Here is a 20,130-nt window from a genome sequence, read left to right on the forward strand (position 1 = left end):
CGGGACCTAACCTTCAGTGCAGCCACTTCCGATCCTCTCCCGGAAGTTGAGCCTTGGAGCCAAATTCGAAGCTAGTGAAGACGCGGAGGCACGGCCGCCAAGCTGGACCCGTCGCCGTTTCCTTGGCTACCTCGGCGACTCGAGACCAGTTATCATGCCTATCCGTGCCCTGTGTACCATCTGCTCCGACTTCTTTGATCACTCCCGCGACGTGGCCGCCATCCATTGCGGCCACACCTTCCACTCGCATTGGTGAGTGAGCGCTGTGTTGGAGCTGGGCCCTCGCTCCCGTAGGGCTACAGGACTGTGGGGTGTCGGGGCTCCGGGTGACCCGTCCCTGGACCCCAGACTGATGATGAAGAAGGCATTAGATGGGAATCCCACGAGACTTCCTGACCTGGGCAGAGGCGAGTTGTGTGGCAGGTTTCCCCAAGGAAGTGACAGCTGAGCTGAGTGAGGCTGTGGGTTGGGGAGTAGGGAGGCGGGGGAGGTACAAGGCTTGGTTTAATGAAGACAGAGTAGAGGTTTCTTTGATTGGCTTGCAGAGAAATGTGGTTTCAAAATTATTTGTCCGTGCAGATGCTTTCACCACATTAGTGAGCCCTTCGTTTTCTGCCAGACCTGGTAGCCAACAGTCTACTGGGTTTGCTGTGGTTTGCTTGGGTTTGGGATGATTCTGTCCAGAGTCATCTTCTTGGTCAGACACTCCACTGACCTAAGCAAACCCAAACTAACATCAAATGGCAAGGAGGTGCTCTCGAATCAAGGTGTTCTGCTGACTGGTAGGACCATTCTGTTGAGTGCATTGCTGGTGGGGAGATCCCCCTGGTAGCTGTGGACAGGCTGAGTCCGGAGTTTCTTTTTTAAATTGTGATGAAATACATGTAACATAAAATCAACCATTTTTTCCTTTTCCTTTTTTTTTCACTATACACCATTCTATTGGAGCAACATATAATATATATATATAAGACTTAACATTTAACATTTTGCAAAAGCTTACTTAACAAAAAAGTTAATTTATGAAAATGTATATGACCTGATTTTTATATCATAGTAAAATAGGCCCTTTGGAAAGGACATATGGAAGCAATTGATTTTTCTGGTCAACACAGCCTTTGTTTATACTTGCTCCAAAACTTCTGATATGATGATACGATTTTCTCATATTACCACCATTTCAGTATTGTTCTGTTGCCCAGCTTCACACATTCATCTCTCACAAGATTCATAAAGGGATCAAATTCCTGCAATATTTGTTGGACATGTCTGCCACCATTTAATTTCAATGAAAACTTCAAAAATTTAAAAAATTTTTCAGGAGAATGTTTACTCGATGAGCTCGAAGATGCTTTCCATTTTGACCACTTTAAGAGTACAATTCAGTGGCATTAAGTACATTCACAACGTTGTGTAACCATCGCCACTATTTCCAGAGCGTTTCCATCAGTCCAAACTAAGCACTGAATCTTTTAAACAATAATTTTCCATTCCCCCCTTCCCACAGCCCATGGAAACCTCTGTTTTACTTTGTCTCCGTGAATTTTTCTTTTCTAGGGACCTCATATAAGTGAAATCACATTTGGTTCTTTTAAGTTTGGCTTATTTCACTAAGCACAGTCTTTTCAAGGTTCATCCATGTTGTAGCATGTTTCAGAATTTTACTCCTTTTTATCACTAAGGGATTATTATTCATTGTATGAAAATAACACGTTTTGTTTGTCCCTTCATCTGTTAATAGATGTTGGGTTGTTTCCGTGTTTTGGCTACTGTGCGTAATGTTACTATGAACATTGGTGTACAAGTATATTTTCAAGTTCCTAGTTTCATTTATTTTGGGTTATCCCAAGAGGTGGACTAGCTGGATCGTATAGTAATTCTATGTTTAATGTTTTGAAAAGCTGCCCTTCTGCTTTTCTGTGTCAGCTGCACCATTTTACGTTCCTACTAACAATTCACAAGGGTTCCAGTTTCTCCACATCCTTGCCAAACTCTTTTTTTTTTTATAATAGCCATCGTGATGGGTATCTTCGCTTTTACTGTGTGTGTTTAAAGCTATCAGTTTCCCTCTTGGCACTGCTTTTGCTGTCTTACACAGTTCTGATATGTTTTCATTTTCATTAATCTCATGGTATTTTCTTATTTCCCTTGTGATTTCTTCTTTGACCCATTGGTTGTCTAAGAGTGTGTTGTTTAATTTCCACACATTTGTGAATTTTCCATTTTTCTTTGGTTATTGATTTTTAGTTTCATTCTATTTTAATCAGAAAATCTATTTTGTGTGATTTTCAATCTTTAAAAAAAGTTTAGGGTTTGTTTTGTGGCCCACCATATGGCCTATCCTAGAGAATGTTCCATGTGCACTTGAGAAGAATGTGTTTTCTGCTATTGTTGGGGGGAGTATACATCTGTTAGGTTAGTTGGTATAAAGTGTTGTTCAAGCCTTCTGTTTCCATATTGATCATCTGTCTGATTGTTCTATCCATTATTGAAATTGTGTAATATTAACATCTCCAACGTTTATTGTAGTACTTGCTATTTCTCCCTTAATTCTGTACAGTTTTCTTTCATATATATATTTCATGTCGATTTTGTTAGGTGTATATATGTTTATAATTGTTATTTCTTGTTGGAGTGAGCGTTTTATCAATATATAAAGTCATTATCTCTTGTATGCTTTTTTGACCTCAGTTTGTTTTGTCTGACAATAATATAGTTACCTCAATTCACTTTTTGTTACTATTTTTATTTATTCTGCTTGAAATTCATGAGGTTTCTTTAACTTGTGGAACAATATCTTTACTCAGTTCTGGGAAAGTATCAGCCATATTTCTTCATATATTGCCTCTATTCCATTATCTCTTTTCTTTCTATATTAGCATCTCATTTTTGCTGTAACAAATTACCACTAACTTAGTGGCTTAAGACAACAGAAGTTATTTTATAATTTTAGAGGTCCAAAATGGGTCTTGCTTGGTTAAAATGAAGATGTAAGTGGGGCTGTGCCTTCTTTGGCTCATGGCCTCTTTAGCCATCTTCAGAGTCGGCAGTGTTACATCTTCAAACCTCTCTGTATGACTCTTGACACTGTCTCTTTTATAAGGACGCTTGTGATTACGTGAGACACCCCTGGATAATCTCCCCATCTCCTTAACCTAATCACAGCTCCAAATTACTCTTGTTTTATAAGGTAGCATATTCACAAGCTTTGGTAATTAGGACTAGAGGTGAGGGCATTATTCTACCTAACGCTTTCTTCCTGGAACTTCTAATTATATGTATCCTAGACCTCATGGTAACTTTTATATCTCTTATCATTTCTTATGTATTTTTCCACCTTTCTAATTCCCAGTGTTTCCTCTGACATATCTTTCAATGTACTGATTCTTCAACTCTGCCTAAACTGCTATTAAGTTCATCTACTGAATTCTTAATTTGGGCCATTTGTTCAGTTTTGGAATTTCTGTTTATTTCGTATTACGTTCTGATATGTCACCTTTTATTTTCAAATTCTCTTTTGATATTTTTGATCTTAATTTTTGTTTATCCGGCATAGTGTGTCTGTCATGGTGAGTGACAGTTCCAGTGTCTGAAGTCTCTGTGGTTATGTTCTGGTTTACAATATGCAGCGCTTTCTCTTGTGTAACTGTTTACTTTAAAACCAAGCATTATATTGAAATATAGTATAATACATAAAAGCACAAATATAAGAAATGTATAGCTTGCAGAATTTTTGCCGACTGAACACACCTATGTAACCAGAATTCAGAGCAAGACATCAGCACTTCAGAAACCTCCTGCTGAGAAAGACTGGGACCCGGGACACTCTTCCAGAATGCTTGCATTTGCACCTACACAAATGCCTCCTCAAACAACAGAATACGAAGAAACTATAAGGGACTAAAAGTAACTACATACGCGCTCAGCTTGCGCAAACTATGAACAAGAAGATACAAAAAGGCCAAAACACAGCTGCCATTCCTGAGGTCCTGGGAGCAAAACCAGGGTACTGTACAGGATCCCTCCACACAGGACCACCAAAGGGGTGGGCACATCGCCACCTAAGCTACCCTTGTGGCTCAGCTTGCCAATCTGCCCCTCTGCACTCACCTCATATGAGGAACTCGCTCCTCACTCCCCTCCTCTCCCCAGCGAGCAAGCAAGGACACGTGTTGCTTGTTTTTGCTCCCTCCTGGTGCAGTCACAAGAAAGCCTTGCCTGAATTTCTCCTCTGGCCTCTTACCAGTCTCTGTGGATTAGAGTCCAAGGGCCCCGTGCAGTCTTCCAGGTACTCCCACCAGTCTGCCTTTCCTCTACACATGATAGCCACTGTCTTGACTTCCAGCAACATAGATGAGTTTTGCCTACCTTTTACTTTATGTGAATGGAATTAAACACAATTTACTGGTTTTGGTTTTTTTTGGTATCAGGCTTCTCTTCTTCAGTCTTATGTTTATGTAATCCACCCATAATTTGTTCTGAGTTATAGACTCATTCATTCTCATTGCTGTGTAGTATTCCCTCACTGTGTGTGGTGAGCTTTGTATTATATGTATTTGAAAAATTATTTATAGAAAAAAAAATCGCATTCTAGAAAGATGGTATCATCTTCCCAAAAGGACTGTTTTTCTGTGGTCCCTGGGGGGATTGTCTACAAGTAGGCCAACTAGTAGATTGTCTGCTACATTTTGATTTTGTTTTGACGGCACTACCTGGCTTGTGGGATATTAGTTCCCCAACCAGGCAGTGAAAGCACAGAGTCCTTTACCACTAGACCAGCAGATAATGCCCTAGTAGAAGAATATTTTAACGTTTAGGGCAGATTGATGGTGCATAGCTGGGCTGTGTTTCACTTTTACTTCTGCTTGCTACCTCTAGTTTACCCTCACTTTGAAAGTTACCCCTTTGGAATATTATAATTCCTGTCTCTGAGGGACCCTGACTTTGACCATTGCCCCTAACCTCAATCAAAGGCTAGAAAGTTGATAAAATTACAGCTCAGGAGAGAGAAGTCCAAGCCAGCAAGGGCCAAGGGAAAAAAAAAAAAAAAGGGCCGGTTGGTTGGATTGCTTGTACGAGTCAGGCTTTGTGGGATATACCATCACTACCTCAGGTGTTGCCCTCCTGGGTGGGCAGGTGATGGGTCAGAGAGGAGCAGGACAGACGCTGTAATGGTCGGGGTGGCTACCTGGCCTGTATGTTTCCCCCTAAAACCAGTCTGTTTTTCTGTTCTCATTCCAGCCTAATTCAGTGGTTTGAGACAGCACCAAGTCGGACCTGCCCGCAGTGCCGAATCCAGGTAAAGTTGGTGGGGTGAAAAAACTCCTCAGCTAAAGATACTCCTTGCCAGGGAGCAAGGATGAGGAGAGGTCTCTGAAGCAAAGCAATGTCTTTGACCTGTCTGGACCATCTGGTTTGAGGCTGGTTGAGCCTCACTTGTGCTCTTAAATGGTGCGGGAGGCCTGCTTTTGCCCAAGGGGAGCTGGCAGATGGACTCGTTGCCTGGGCCAGTCTTCACCTGGCTAGATTTGGTCTCCTTATCTGCCTTTCCCCTGCAATGCCCAGCACCTAGAGTTGGGGTATCTTTTGAGCAGTTGCCACATGGATCTGTAATGACATGACTCAGTAACTAGTGGTAGCCAGCTTGGGACACCTACAGGATCGCAGAGGTCACCTCCCTCCAAGGGATGTGCTGTGAAAGGTTAGGCGGGAGATGGGCTTGGCTGCATGTCCCCTGTCCTCCTTGCCCATGACCCAGCTATGCAGTCACACTGTGTCTCGTTCTTTCATTCAGGTCGGCAAAAGAACCATTATCAATAAGCTCTACTTTGACCTTGCCCAGGAGGAGGAGAATGTCTTAGATGCAGAATTCTTAAAGGTACCCAGACTTTATCTCATTCTGCTGAATCCCAGGCCCTCTGAGAGTTCACTTTCTGCTCCTACCCAGGGAGGGTACCTAGAGTCTGGAGATGGGTTCTGGAAGGGGAGACTTGATAGAGAATTCAAGGCTGGGACAGTGAGAGCAGAGAATAATTGATGATGTTCCAGTCATTGGAGAAATCCTCTGTCAGGGAGGAAGGGAGCCACTTGACTGTGAGCCCTCCTCTTGGGATTTCAGAGCAGTTCTGACCATAATTTAGAATGTGTCCCTCGAAGTCCCCTCACCTTGCAAAGAATGTACAACCATCTTTTCCAGTCCTCAGCCAGGGAAGATGTGTGAACCCACTGTTCGCAAACCTGCCTGTTCACAACTGCCTGGGCAGCTTGGTGTGTATCCAGGTGCCTGAGTCTTTCCCAGAGCAGGAATGGAGGGCAGGGCCCCTGGAATCAAGATATGCAGCCAGGATGGAAACCCACACTGCAGGGGAGGATGGGTGGGTTCCCTCCCACACTTCTACCACACTTCTACCACACTTCTACTGCTTCCCCTCCAAGCCTAAGATTTAGCTTGCTTTGTGCACAAAGGGATTGGATTGGCAGAAACCTCTCAAGGAAGTGGGATTGGGGTTCGCAAGTGAACCTGGACTCTGAGGGTTAATTTTCTGGCCATCTGTCAGATTAGGATTCATTCGGCTCTGGCCCCCGGGGGGGCTGTGACGTCCTTGGAACCTCACTGCTTCAAGATGTGGAGCTTTTGTGCTTAAAGCTAACGTGTTCATCGTCATGGTAACTGCTCCCAGTTTTAAGCCGTGTCCTCCTTGTGAGAAAAGCAACAAAGGCAGCTTCAGTTCTTTCTGATTTTCTAAGCCATATCTGGGAGACATAGAGGCAAAATCTTGAGTAGTTTGGAGCAAGGACTTGGAAGGCACCCTGCCTGGGTGTGGAAGGTGCTAGGGACTAGCGGAAAGGTTGGGCTGGCAGCTGCTCTCAGGCAGCCCGTGTGCCCTTCTCTACCCATGGCTTCCAGCTGAGATGTCCAGCCTGTTTAACCAGCTCAGTTACCAACAGCTCCTGCCCCAAAGTCCTGAGTAGAGAGTTTGACGACAGGAGCTTAGCCCCGAAGAGGGGCCCGGCCTTGTATTGGTCATAATATGAGTCTTGCATTGACCTGGGAAGAGTAACCTGGATGAGGATTGTTCTGCATCCAGTTACCATCACGGACCCTAGGCCAAGCCTTTCAGGTTTACCGAGCCTGGTTTTCCTGCTTATGGAGTAGGTACATCTCTTGCCCACAAGGGTGTTGAGTTCATGGGACTCCTGAGTGGGAGTGGGGCTCTCTTCTGCTCCAGCCTCTCAGTGGTTCTGTGGCAGTGGCTGTGGAACATATGTATGGGCTTGGGGAGGCTCGTTTGACCCTCACAACTGTCTGGTTAGAGCCTAGTGCAGGTGAGGTTTCATCTAGGGGTGCAGAATTGTCTTGGCTCCCCTACCCTATTGGTTTCTGGGGCTGGAAGAGTCCTGGCACACAGAGCCAGCTTAGGGCTGGGAGGGGGTAGACCATAAAGCAGGTAGGACCCAGGGTGGAGGGAGCAGTGTGGCCCAGGGTGCTTGGCCATCCCATTTCTGTGTCCCTGCTGGGTCCAGCTAATGCCAGGGAATGTCAGGACGGGCACAGGCCTGAGGAAGCGATGGAAGCTTCTGCCATAAAACTGACTGTGCAGGCCAGGCTCCACTTATTTTGCCCCGTTATGCCTCTTTTCCTGTCCTAGGGTCTTATACCTGAGATTATCTGCATTTTACCGACTTTTTAAAAAGACACTCAGAGACAAAGCAAGGCTTCTTTCTCCCTTATTGATTTCACTTGGCCTTGAGGAGCAGCAGGTTCATGCTTTTCTGGGCCCACAGGTCTCATTGTCCCCGCCTGGGGCTCCCCACAGACCTTATGTGAGGCTGGGTGGGGGCCAGCTGTGATGCCTTCTTGCCGCTTACTATGAGTATTGCCTTGCAGAATGAACTGGATAATACCAGAGCCCTCCTTTCCCAGAAAGGTGAGTTCCCAGGGGCCTTGGGAAGCCCCTGACTTGGGTACTGGACTGAGGCCTGGGAGGAAGCCCTCAGCCTTCTGGCATATCCAGGGGCTCTCCCTGCTTGGTATATCCAAGTCTTATCAGCTCTTGTGATGGCAGAAAAGGAAAGGAAAGGGAGGTGACTGATGCTGTTCACCCAGATGAGGTGAGCCTCTTCTTTGTCCTGGGGCTGCTCGCCTAGGACCCAGGCTGGGAGGAGTCTACCTGACAGGTCAGAATATTGTAGTTGAGGATTCCGCTGCCAGATTTGGCAGGAACCTGCTTGAGGGTTTCCCTCATAGCTCAGTTGGTAAAGAATCCACCTGCAATGCAGGAGACCCCAGTTTGATTCCTGGGTTGGGAAGATCCCCTGGAGAAGGGATAGGCTACCCACTCCAGTATTCTTGGGCTTCCCTTGTGGCTCAGCCAGTAAAGAATCTGCCTGCAATGAGGGAGACCTGGGTTCGATCCTTGGGTTGGGAAGATTCCCTGGAGAAGGGAAAGGCTATCCACTCCAGTGTTCTGGCCTGGAGAATTCCATGGACTTTCAGTCGCGAAGAGTTGGATACGACAGAGGGACTTTCACTTTGACTTTTTCAGTGCTTGAGTTCTGGGATGAGGAATTAACTAGAGTGTGGGATCAAGGAGCAGTGAAATCTTTACTCCAGTAACTCTGAGCAGCAGAAAAAGGGTCTCATCCCCAGAATGGCTGGGCATCCCTGGTTTGGTGCTTGCCAAAGAGATAAGCAGGCTGCCTGACCTGTGGCCCACGACTTGTTCCTCACCTGGCTCTGGGGTGGGGTGCTGGGGCCCAGGGCCCCAGGTTCTCATAGTGCATAGTAGACAGGCCTTTCCTCTCCCTCTGTCCCCAACCCCTGCTGCAGAGAAGGAAAAACGAGACAGCCAGCTCATCATCGACTCTTTGCGGGACACGCTGGATGAGCGCAACGCCACTGTGGAGTCCCTGCAGAGGGCCTTGGACAAGGCTGAGATGTTGTGCTCCGCCCTCAAGGTGGGTCCCCAGCCCCCGTGGGCACAGGTTGGTGGGGAGATACAGTCTTCCTCCTGGGCTCCCCACTGTGGGCTTGTCTTTTGTGTCTGCCTTGGTTAATACCGTGGTCTGTCCAGTTGTAAAATGGAGGGAAATTCCATCTTCCCCAGGCCTCCTACCCAGCCCATGAGAAAAGGGTCGTATTGCCTGCACCTGTGGTTGTTGTACTAGTTTGGAGAGGTGAGGCCTGCCCAGTGTTTCGTGGAAGGACTGCTCAACCAAGACCTCAGTGAGCCTAGGCCATGTTTCCCAAAGTGGTTTGTACTCCACTGACAAAGCCAGCCTGAAGAACCTTCCATTAGCGTGCCTGTCCTTGGCTGGGCTGCTCTCTGGAGCCAGATCAAACAGCATCCCAGAGAGGAGCAGGGGGCCTTTGAAGTTGGCTGTGCTGAGCTGACCGGGCAGATCAAAGCCTGCAGAGCAAGCGGCTCTAGACCCAGATGAATTTTGTATCAGCCTGGGTTGGTGAGCCTCTTGCTCTCCAAGGGGCAGGAGGTGATTGATCTGAATCCACAGTTGAAATTCTGACCTCATATGAAGGAGCCAGTCATTGCCGGGTGCCATTTGAGAAGGAAAAGGACCCAACTGGGTGAACGGATAGGGCCCCAGGGTGTTCGCCGTTTCTGGCTCTGCTTGGTGGCTGGATTGGATCATGTGGCCTGGCCAATGGGAAGGAAGGAGCGGACCAGCACCTGGCCACAGAGCAGGAGTGTGCTGGCGTTCCCAGGTCGGAGAGGAAGTGGCCAGGTGCTGAGGGCAGCTGTCCTACCCTGGCAACTGTCCATAGCTGATGGATAGCATGGCCTGGGTCTGTGCTCCAGGCTTCTTCAGCTTTCTACACAGTCGCTGGACTCTGGCAGCCCCCAGCAGGCCTTTAGATGCTGAGAGTGGGCTATGCTGACGGTAAGACGTATCTCAGGAGGAAGCAAGCCGGGGGGTGAGGAAGCAGCTGGTCCAAGGCCTTGTAGCAGCAAAAGCACACGTCAGAGTGGGGCCCAGGAGCCTTACCTCCTGGGGCTTGCACACATGCTTATCAGTATTTTCAAAAGCAGACGGTTCTAGGGTGGAGTTCTCCCGGCGACTTTAACCTTGGCCCCTGGGATCCGCCAAGCAACAGACATGTTGGGGTGCGTTTGCTCTTCAGAAGCAGATGAAGTACTTGGAGCAGCAGCAGGATGAGGCCAAGCAAGCACGGGAAGAGGCCCGCCGACTCCGGAGCAAGATGAAGAACATGGAGCGGTGAGCTTAGAGCTGGGGCCTACCCGGTGCCCTTGCACCCCCGGGGCACGACTCTCGGGGCTGCAGCAGGGGATGGCTCAGCTCTCCGTAGGCCACGGGGGGCTCAGGCCTTACTCAGCCTGTGCAGGCTCCTCCACTTTCCATGGGAAACCTGGCAGGGCTTTTGTTCTAAGAACCTCTCCGTGGGCATCCCTGACCTGAGACCCTCTGTCAGCACCCCTTCTCCCTCAGCACCATCCCTGCAGCTGTGCTAAGCTCTGCGCTGGGGCCTTTCTTTGGGCAGAGCCTCCTGCTAAAGCATCCTAGCAGCTCAGGCTGTCTCCATAGCAACGGCAGCAAAGGGAGGCAGAGCTGCACTGGGTACCTACCCATCAGCCTCCAGATTTTAAATGCCGTGGGCCGGGTGTTTTTCAGAATCGAGCTCCTACTCCAGAGCCAGCGGCCCGAGGTGGAGGAGATGATCCGAGACATGGGTGTGGGACAGTCCGCGGTGGAGCAGTTGGCTGTGTTCTGTGTGTCCCTCAAGAAGTGGGTACTCTGGCCCCGGTATCCAAGCTGAGTCATGGCCCCCAAGCCATGCCCCTCTGCGTGTTGCCCGTCTCTTATGAAGCAGAGCAGGCAGAGTGAGGAGCAGGCTCTGGAGCCCTGCTGCCTTCGTTTGAACCACATCCCACCTCTTACTGTGTGGCCAGGAGCCAGTTTCTTAACGTCTCTGATCCTTAGCTTCCTGAACAGATAATAATAACCTGCCTCACAGAATTATTGAGAGAATTGCATGTGAATTATAAGTGTTATTTCTAAGGAGGTTGGCACAGCTTGCCATGCTCCAGTTTGATATCTGGAGCCTGTTCCCCATTAGCACGCGGTTACTGACCCCACCTGGCTTGCATCAGAAACAGCTCAGGTGTTCATTCCCATGGGTGTGGGGTTGGAGAAAAGGGGCCACTTGGCTGACAGGTATGAAGGATCCCCGATGCCTGGTGTGCAGCCAATTGGTGTAGGGGGCCTCCTAGTGGGGCCAGGGTTTCCTGCACACCCTCTCAAATCTCCAGTGCCTGCAAGCAGGCAGGAAACAGCGATTCACTAGCTCTTTAGCATCTGGGGTGCTTGACCCCCTGCAGTGCCAGCCGGTCCCTGCTGGGCTCCGGTGTCAGAGTTGGAAGGAGAAGAGCTGGGGGCTTCGGCTGGGCTTTGTGTTTGCTTGGTGCTGTGACTCAGTCTGACCAGGGGTGTGTCCCGGGCTGACATCTCTTCTCCATGGTCCCTGCATAGAGAGTACGAGAATCTAAAAGAGGCCCGGAAGGCCTCAGGGGAGCTAGCTGACAAACTGAAGAAGGACTTGTTTTCTTCCAGAAGCAAGGTAACTGAATGGGGAGCCGAGGGTGAGGGGAGAGGTGGCTGTCCTTTTGTCATGTGTGTGAGCGGCTCCTAGGCCAGGCCCTGGGGCTGTGGGATGACTCACAGAGACTGGCTTCTGGTCCTCACTAGGCACTGACTCTGGCTTGCTTGGCTTGTCTGCTTAGGGTGGCAGGTCACGCAACTGTCACCCCAACACCTGCACACTTTTGTTCCCCTCTGCTCTCTGGGTACCTCTCAGCTGGCTGGGGCACAAATGTGATGGCTTCAGGGGCCTGTTTTTTGTTCCAGGCCTAGAGTAGGAGGCCTCTTGTTCTTTACTTTGTGGTTTGTTTATTTTATTTATTTATTGTGTGTGTGCTGTGTTTTGCCATTTGGTTTATTCCCCTTGTTCTTCTGTTCCCTGACCAGGGATTGAACCTGGGCTGTGGAGTGAAAACCCAGAATTCTTACCACTAGACCACCAGGGGACTGACTCCCTGTAGAAGGCCTCTTGAAACCTGAATCAGTCAACACAGCTGCTTTTATTTCTGGGCATGGTGCATGTCAGGGCATAGATGTAGGGAGGAGCCCTGGACTGTTCCAGATGAACACTGCCAGACTAAGACAAAGGTCCAGCCCCATGGAGCTCAGGTCTTCCCTGTGTCCCCCGCTCCTCCTGGGTCTGGGCTCCCACGAGCTAGTGTAGCAGCAGGTGGGGGCGGGGCACACAGCCAGCCCTGTGTTCATCCTTCGCTCCTTACACTTTTTTGCAGTTGCAGACAGTCTGCTCTGAACTGGACCAGGCCAAGTTGGAGCTGAGGTCGTCTCAGAAGGACTTACAGAGTGCTGACAAGGAAATCGCGGTGAGGAACATCGGCGAGCAGGTGGGAAGGAAGGGTGGTTTATGTGCCCTCCAAGATGTGGGCTGGGTGAGTTCTGCCTACAAACCCTGTAGCAGTCAGTGGTCGCAGCTCTGGGCTCCCTGTATCCTCCTGGTTCAGGGTGGGTCAGGACAGGAATCTTGGCCTTTGGTCTGAAGCCTGGGCTCCTCAGCAGAGGACAGAGAGCACAGGGATCTTGCTGACAGTCTGTCCTGTACCTGCATCCTTGAGGTCACCAGAGGAGGGGGGTTCCCCGGAGGAGGAGGAGGAGGTCACCGGAGGAGGTCACCGCCAGAGGGGTTCTGAGGTCAGGTGGTCCTGGCCTCTTGAGCCTGATATTTGAGTTTCAGGCCTTGTTCTGGTCCCAGTGGGCTTGCCTTTCATGCGTACTGCCCATGGTGGCCACCCTGGACTTGGTGCCTCAGTCTTTCTTTCACACGCTTCTCTTTCCTTCCTGAAGAGCCTGAAAAAAAAGCTGACGATACTGCAGGAAACCCTGAAGCTGCCACCAGGAGACAGTGAAACTATCAACCGCCTTGTTTTAGAGAGGTTCGTTGACCTTCTGGGGTGGAACAGGGACTCCAAGCTGGAGGAGCTCCCTGGTAAGGGTGTCTTCACCCTTTCTGGCTTTGTTGGGGGGTAGGTGGCCCAGGTCGGCCTGAAGGTTGTGGACCTCCTGGCCTGAGTGACAGCCAAGACTGAGCTGGAACGCAGCTTTGAGGCAGGCCCTGGGCTTTGACAAAGAGAGGCCAGAAAGGCCCTGGGGATGGTCAGGGAAAGGGGAGGAGCATCCTGTGTATGAAGCAGCCCACCTGATACATCTGCCTGCCCCAGGTTCTGAAGCAAACATGAAGCCACCCACCAAAAGAGCTCTCCTCTGGTCCCAGCACCGGCACACTAGAGCTGCCAGCAGAGGGAGCCAAGAGGCCGAGGGATGGCTGTCCCTGCCTTTGTGGCCGCCCGGAAGCCGACAGGCTGAGAGGGTCCTCAGGCCTGGCTGGCCTGCTGGTGGTCCGAACAGAAAACACAACCCAGCGACCCAGCCACTTTTATTCGAGTCACTTTTCAATGCTGGAAAATCACTATGGTCCCTTTTCCACGCATCCACTCGTTTGCTTGGAGCCTGCCCATCTAACTTAGGAGCTGCTTCCCTGACCCTTTCCCTTTTTACCACCTCTGTGTGAGGCTTGGGACCATCCTCTACTCCTCCCATCTGCCAAGCATAGCAACCCCTGGGCATCCTACCAGTCCCTTGCCAAACACCTCCCAGGACCCTCTGCACTCAGCCCTCATGGAGCTGGCCTTGTGGGCGGGGTGGACCTTCAGGCTTCGGGCCAATTGCACTGCCCCTCGCAGCAGGACACCCCTTGCCTTACTGCTCTGTGTCCTCACTGCTCCGTGTCTTCACTGCTCCGTGTCCTCACTGCTCCGTGTCCCCCTGCTCCGTGTCCCCCTGCTCCGTGTCCTGCTCCGAGTCCCCTGCTCCGTGGCCCCCTGCTCCGTGGCCCCCTGCTCCGTGTCCCCCTGCTCCGTGTTCCCTGTGTCCTCCTGCTCTGTGTCTCCCTGCTCCGTGTCCCCCTGCTCCGTGTCTCCCTGCTCCGTGTCTCCCTGCTCCGTGTCCCCCTGCTCCGTGTCCCCCTGCTCCGTGTCCCCCTGCTCCGTGTCCCCTGTGTCTCCCTGCTCCGTGTCCCCCTGCTCCGTGTCCCCCTGCTCCGTGTCCCCCTGCTCCGTGTCCCCCTGCTCCGTGTCCCCTGTGTCCCCCTGCTCCGTGTCCTCTGCTCCGTGTCCCCCTGCTCCATGTCCCCCTGCTCCGTGTTCCCTGTGTCCTCTGCTCCGTGTCTTCCTGCTCCATGTCCCCCTGCTCCGTGTCCCCCTGCTCCGTGTCCCCCTGCTCCGTGTCCCCCTGTGTCCCCCCGCTCCGTGTCCTCTGCTCCGTGTCCCCCTGCTCTGTGTCCCCCTGCTCCGTGTTCCCTGTGTCCTCCTGCTCCGTGTCCCCTGCTCCGGGTCCCCCTGCTCCGTGTTCCCTGTGTCCCCCTACTCCGTGTCCCCCTGCTCCGTGTCTCCCTGCTCTGTGTCTCCCTGCTCTGTGTCCTGCTCCGAGTCCCCTGCTCCGTGTCCCCCTGCTCCGTTCCTGCTCCGGTCCCCTGCCTCCGTGTCCCCCTGCTCCGTGTCCCCCTGCTCCGTGTCCTGCTCCGAGTCCCCTGCTCCGTGTCCTGCTCCGAGTCCCCTGCTCCGTGGCCCCCTGCTCCGTGGCCCCTGTTCTGTGTCCCTCTGCTCTGTGTCCTCCTGCTCTGTGTCCCCCAGCTCTTCTCCACACTGAAGGGTCCACTGTCCTCTGCACTCCCTTCCCTAGTCTCCTCAGCAGAAATGAGCTTACTGTCTTCTGCACAGGTACTGCTTCATATTCAGATGCCATTGTGTGCCAGGGGCCTCAGAGGTGCTCTGGAGGCTTGTGTACACCCTGGTCCCCCCAGGATGTACACACCCAGCTGTGGCATGTGAGATCTTCCCTGACCAGGCATCAAACCCTCATTCCCTGCATTGCACGGCGGATTCCCAACCCCTGGACCACCAGGGAAGTCTCTAGGAACACTACTTGAATGTATGTCTCATATTCAAGCTCTGAAAGTGCCAGCCCCCTAGGGGAGTTGTTTGGACAGTCTCTAATATGTCCACTGGCCATGATAAGTAGCACTGGAAGGAACATCCATCTCCTTCAGCCTGTGGTCACCTCTCTGACAGGATCCTTGCATGCACTCTGAGAAATGAGGCTTCTTGAACAAAACGTTTTTCATCTGTGTATTTGGATTTTCTGTGGGTTTCTGCTTTCTTCCTTGCATGTCTCCAGACTTCTACTGTGTGAAGGACCAAGCCAAGGACTAATCTCTTTTTTCTGGAGAGATTAGGGTTTCCTTGAAGGATAGCTCTAAACCAGGTGTGAGCTCCAGGCCCCTGGAGCTGATCCATCTCTAATGCTTGAGGGGTTGTTGCCACTGTGATCTTGAGTATCCAAACTGTCTCTGCCTTATAGCCCAGCTCCTGTGGAGATGGTGGGCCTGAAGCTTCGCCGGCCAGCCTTTGGCGATGATATTGACCTCAATGCCACCTTTAATGTGGACACTCCCCCATCCCAGCCCTCCAGCACCCAGCATGGCCTTGCCAAGAGGCTCTTCCCTGAGAAAGCACAGTAAGTGGTAGTCCCTGGCCCTTCCACAGCCTGGAGGGAGGATGGCTAAGAGATCTCTGAAGGTCTTGTGCTAATAGCTCTGAGTGGCTGACAGGGCACTGAGGGTCACCTAGGTTTGAACATGAATCTGGTTCCAGCCACCTCTTCTTCCCTCTCCTGAGTACTCACTCTATACAAAGCCCTTCTCTTGCTTATCTCATTAATCCTCACATCTCTCTCTTGCAGTTCTCCTGTTCAGGATGTTCCCAAGAAGATAACCAAAGGCCCCAGGCAGGTAAGGCCCCTGAAGATGTTCAGGCAGTCACCCTCCATCCTTGGCCAGGACTGTGTATGAAGCTGGTCTTCTGAGAGGTCAGGGTCTTGCCGGAGCCCTCTCACTCCTGGAGGACCCTGGGAACCCTACTGCCTGTCCTTCCTGCCTCCGGATGAGGCACCAGAGATCCTGATCCTGTTCCCACATGCCTCCCACCCCCCTCTTTGCTGCCACCTGTCTCATCGAGCCTGGCTCTGGGGTCCCCTCTGCAGGAGTCCCAGCTCTCACTGGGGGGCCAGCGCTGTCTGGGGGAGCCTGATGAGGAGCTGGCTAGCGCGTTCCCCGTCTTCATCCGGAATGCTCTCCTGGGCCAGAAACAGACCAAGAGGGTCAGGGCAGAGCCCTGCCGCAGCACAGATGCAGTGAGTGTGGTTTCCCACAAGGGAAAAGTGTCTGCCTTCTTGCAGGTGGGGCTGGGTGGCCCTCGCCCATTAGGCCAGCCCACTTACCTCTTCCTTCTGCTTTAGGTAAGGATTGGCTTCGATGGACTTGGAGGCCGAACAAAATTCATCCAGCCTGTATCCTTATTTTGTGGTGTTGGGCTGAGCTAAGCTATGGTGCCCACATCATCCCTCACCTGTACCCCCAGACCCCAACTTACTGGTGGCTGCAGTCCCAGGTGGGCAGAGCCAGACCTTGCCCCATGTAGCAGCGCTGCCCACCCCCAAGGTTGAGCCCTGCGTTCCAGTCCTCTCTGTAGGCCTCTTCCTTGACATTTCCTTCAGACCGACACAACTATGATCCGCCCACTGCCAGTTAAACCAAAGCCCAAGGGCAGGGCTAGGCAGAAACTGGGGGCCAGGACAGCACCCACCCCCTCCCAGGCCACGCTGGACAATTTCCTATGGTAGTGAAAACAGTGAGTCTGATCGGTGGCCAGAAACATGCCTCTGACTTACAGGCCAAGGACTGGTGACTGGCTTGGCAGAGGGTTTGGCAGGCATGGCTCCTCTTCTAGGACCAGCCCAGTGGACAAGGATAAATAAGAAGATGGGGGTGAAAGTGGGGCCCAGAAACCTACTTTTCCTGCACACACCCTGCTCCACCTCCATCATACTGGGTCTCCCTGTCGGGGCTGACGTGATCAGCTCAGTGTTCCTGCCAGCAGGGCTTGCCCCTTGTTCCAGACTTCCGTTTATAGCCATGATCAGATGTGGCTGGGCTACTTCTGGTCCTCAGACCGGGGTGTTTTGTTGACTGTAAGCACCAAAGTCTTGAGGCTTCTCAAGCCGCCTCGGCCCGCCCAGGCTTTTGCCTGCTTCTGACTTGCTGTTGGCATGGCCTGGGCCAGGCAGGGCAGGAGATGGTCAATGGTAGTAGGGAGAGGAGGGGGCAGATTTCTATGTGAAATAAAAAAGATACAGTCTTTTCTTCCTGGCTCTGGGAGGGTAAATTTGCACTCACTTCGAAAAACTGACTTGCATGATTTTCTAAAGGGGGCACCTTCACCTAGACCCAGACCCGGAAACTCCGCCCTTAGCCATGTGCCCTCTCACAGGGAGACTCTAACGAGCGATTTATCACCTAGCTTTGTCCACAGTCTGTAACCTGGGCACGGTGCAAGGCCATAAGCAGGAAAGCAAATGGGTGAACCAGGGTCTAGACACACAGGGAACTCACAGCAACTACAAGTGACCTGTCACAACCCCTTCTTCAGCTTTCAACTCTACCAGCCAAATTGCTAGTCTCCGCGGCTTGGCTTCAAGAACACTTTCTCCCAGAAGACTTCTCTTTTAAGTCCTAACTTGGGTGAGGACTTGGGCTTCCCTGGTGGCTCAGCTGGTAAAGAATCTGCCTTGCAGGGCAGGAGACCTAGGTTCAATCCCTGGGTCAGGAAGATCCCCTGGAGAAGGAAATGGCAACCCACTCCAGTATCCTTGCCTGGAAAATCCCATGGACAGAGGAGTCTGGTGGGCTATAGTCCATGGGGTCGTAAAGAATCGGACACCACTGAGTATCTGAGCATGTTAGGTGAGGACCCCTAAACTTCCCTCTCTCATTACTGGGTGGGTGTTCACCTGTTTCTGCACATTTCAGCATGAGCCTGGCACAAGAGAGATTGCTTCAGACTGAGAGTGCCCGTCTGCTCCCCCGCAGGTGTGTGGGAGCCTGGGGCTTCTTGGGGGGGACGTGATGCTCTTGGTTATGGGAGTTGGACTCCTTTGGTGCTGCCTTGAGCCAAGGATGGTTGGGGAGGGGAAGTGCAGCATCAAATTAAGGGTGCAGGGGCTGGCTAATAGCTTTCTTATAGATCAGTAATCAATTAGAATTAAAAACCTAGAAACAAAAAGAAGAAAATATAATAATAACATTAAAAACCCAGTACCATTTACATTAGCACCAAGAAAGAAGAAGAAAGGAAACAAAATATTTAGGTATAAATCTAACAAAATATGTACAAGATCTCTGAGGGAAAACTGTAAAGCTCTAGGTCTGTACGTACAATGGAACATTATTTAGCCTTGTGAAAAAAAAAATTCTGAAACATGCTACAATGTAAATGGATCTTGAAGACACTAAGCTATGTGCAATAATCCAGGGGCCAAGGACAAATTCTGTAGGATTCCATGTGTATGAGATACCAAGAGTAGTCAGAGTCACAGAGACAGAATGGTTATTGCCAAGGATGCGAGGGAGGGAATGGAAAGTTACTGTCCAATGGGTTGTGAGTTCAGTTTGAGAAGTTGAAATTCTGGACATGAATGGTGGTGTTGGTACAACGTGCATGTCTGTAATGCTACTGGATTGTATATTTTAAAACATTAAATTTCATCTTATGTATATTTTCTCACAATAAAAAAAAAGGACCAAAATTCTGGTACATGCTACAACCTGGATGAATGTTGTAAAGATATGCTAAGTGAAAGAAACCAGACACAAAAGGGCAAATATTTTATGATTCCGCCTATATTCATTATCTTCAGTAGGCAAAGTCATGGAGACAAAGTACAATAGAAGCTCCTAGGAAATGGGATGGAAGATGGATGAATTATTTTTTAACGGGTACAGTGTTTCTCCTTGGGCTAAAGTTGTGGAAATAGTTTTGTGGTTATACAACACTGTGAATGTCCTTCATGCCATTGAATTGTACATATTTAAAAATGATTCAGACCAGGCGGTCCAGTGGTTAATACTCTGTGCTCCCACTGTAGAGGGCATGGGTCCAATCCCTGGTCAGGGAACTAAGTTCTTGCATGCCACGTGGTGTGGCCAAAATATAAACAAAATTAAACATTAAAAATGAAAATGGTTAAAACCACAATTTTAAAATCCATCTATTTTAATGAGAGTGAAAAAAAAATTCAGGACTGGATATTTAATGTCATCAAATGTCTTTTGGTATCTATTGAAGACACCACTTACTTCAGAATCTGGCCCTGGTTTCTGTACCTAGTACATATGACACAGCCAATAAATGTTTATTGAATTAAAAAAAACCAGAATTGCCTACCACTTTACACCCACTAGGATGGGTATAATTTGCAAAAAAAAGGAAAAACCAGTTGGACTATGTTGTGGAGAAATAAAAACTTACATACATTGCTGGTAGAAAACAGTTTGTTGGTCTGTCAAAAACTTAAACGTATTGCCATATGACCCAACAATGCTATTCCTAGGTATATACCCAAAGAAATAGAAAACAGGTGCTCAAATACTTGTTCAAGAATGATCATGTAGCGCTATTCATAATATTCCAAAAGTGTTAACAATTCAAATGTCAACCAGTGACTGGATAATGTCTCCCCTAGTAGCTCAGCTGGTAAAGAATCTACCTGCAATGCGGGAGACCTGGGGTCGATCCCCAGGTTGGGAAGATCCGCTGGAGAAGGAAACGGCTACCCACGCCAGTATTCTGGCCTGGAGAATTCCATTGACTGTATATAGGGTTGCTGAGTAACAAACTGTGATATGTGCCTCTCATAGAATATTATTCAGCCACAAAAAGGAATGATGTCCTGAGACATGCTACAATTTGGATTAGCCTCAAAAAGATTGTAAGTGAAAACAGATACCAAAGGTCACATTTTGTACTATTCCTTTTATATAAAATACACAGAATAGGCAAATCCCTAGTGACAGAAAGCATGTATGTTTGCCAGGCGATAGAATGGGGGTGTGTAGCAATTATCCAACGTAGTTGTGTCTTTTGGTGGGTGATGAGGTTTTGAAAGTAG

At 50.0% G+C, this 20,130-nt stretch overlaps 1 protein-coding gene and 1 pseudogene across 1 annotated transcript; one reads left to right on the top strand and one right to left on the bottom strand.

The window, feature by feature from the left end:
• Nucleotides 33–18,783, top strand: TRAIP (TRAF interacting protein). Its single transcript, XM_005695941.3, has 15 exons — nucleotides 33–252; nucleotides 5,242–5,299; nucleotides 5,795–5,878; nucleotides 7,889–7,928; nucleotides 8,831–8,958; nucleotides 10,142–10,236; nucleotides 10,651–10,764; nucleotides 11,509–11,596; nucleotides 12,348–12,437; nucleotides 12,916–13,004; nucleotides 15,487–15,642; nucleotides 15,868–15,916; nucleotides 16,168–16,317; nucleotides 16,423–16,473; nucleotides 16,681–18,783. Exons 1-15 carry the CDS (start codon nucleotides 155–157, stop codon nucleotides 16,804–16,806), a joined length of 1,416 nt encoding a protein of 471 aa, XP_005695998.2. The 5' UTR covers nucleotides 33–154; the 3' UTR covers nucleotides 16,807–18,783.
• Nucleotides 1,123–4,321, bottom strand: LOC108638586 (annotated as a pseudogene).

Source organism: Capra hircus, chromosome 22 (genome assembly GCF_001704415.2).
Source record: "Capra hircus breed San Clemente chromosome 22, ASM170441v1, whole genome shotgun sequence".
In the NCBI taxonomy this organism is placed as follows: Eukaryota; Metazoa; Chordata; class Mammalia; order Artiodactyla; family Bovidae; genus Capra; species Capra hircus.

Excerpts from the sequence above, each read along its gene's own strand:
- TRAIP (XM_005695941.3), top strand. The coding sequence starts at position 155 with ATGCCTATCCGTGCCCTGTGTACCATCTGCTCCGACTTCTTTGATCAC. Across the intron at positions 10,237-10,650 it reads AAGATGAAGAACATGGAGCG|AATCGAGCTCCTACTCCAGA; the intron begins GTGAGCTTAGAG and ends GGTGTTTTTCAG. Across the intron at positions 15,643-15,867 it reads CTCTTCCCTGAGAAAGCACA|TTCTCCTGTTCAGGATGTTC; the intron begins GTAAGTGGTAGT and ends TCTCTCTTGCAG.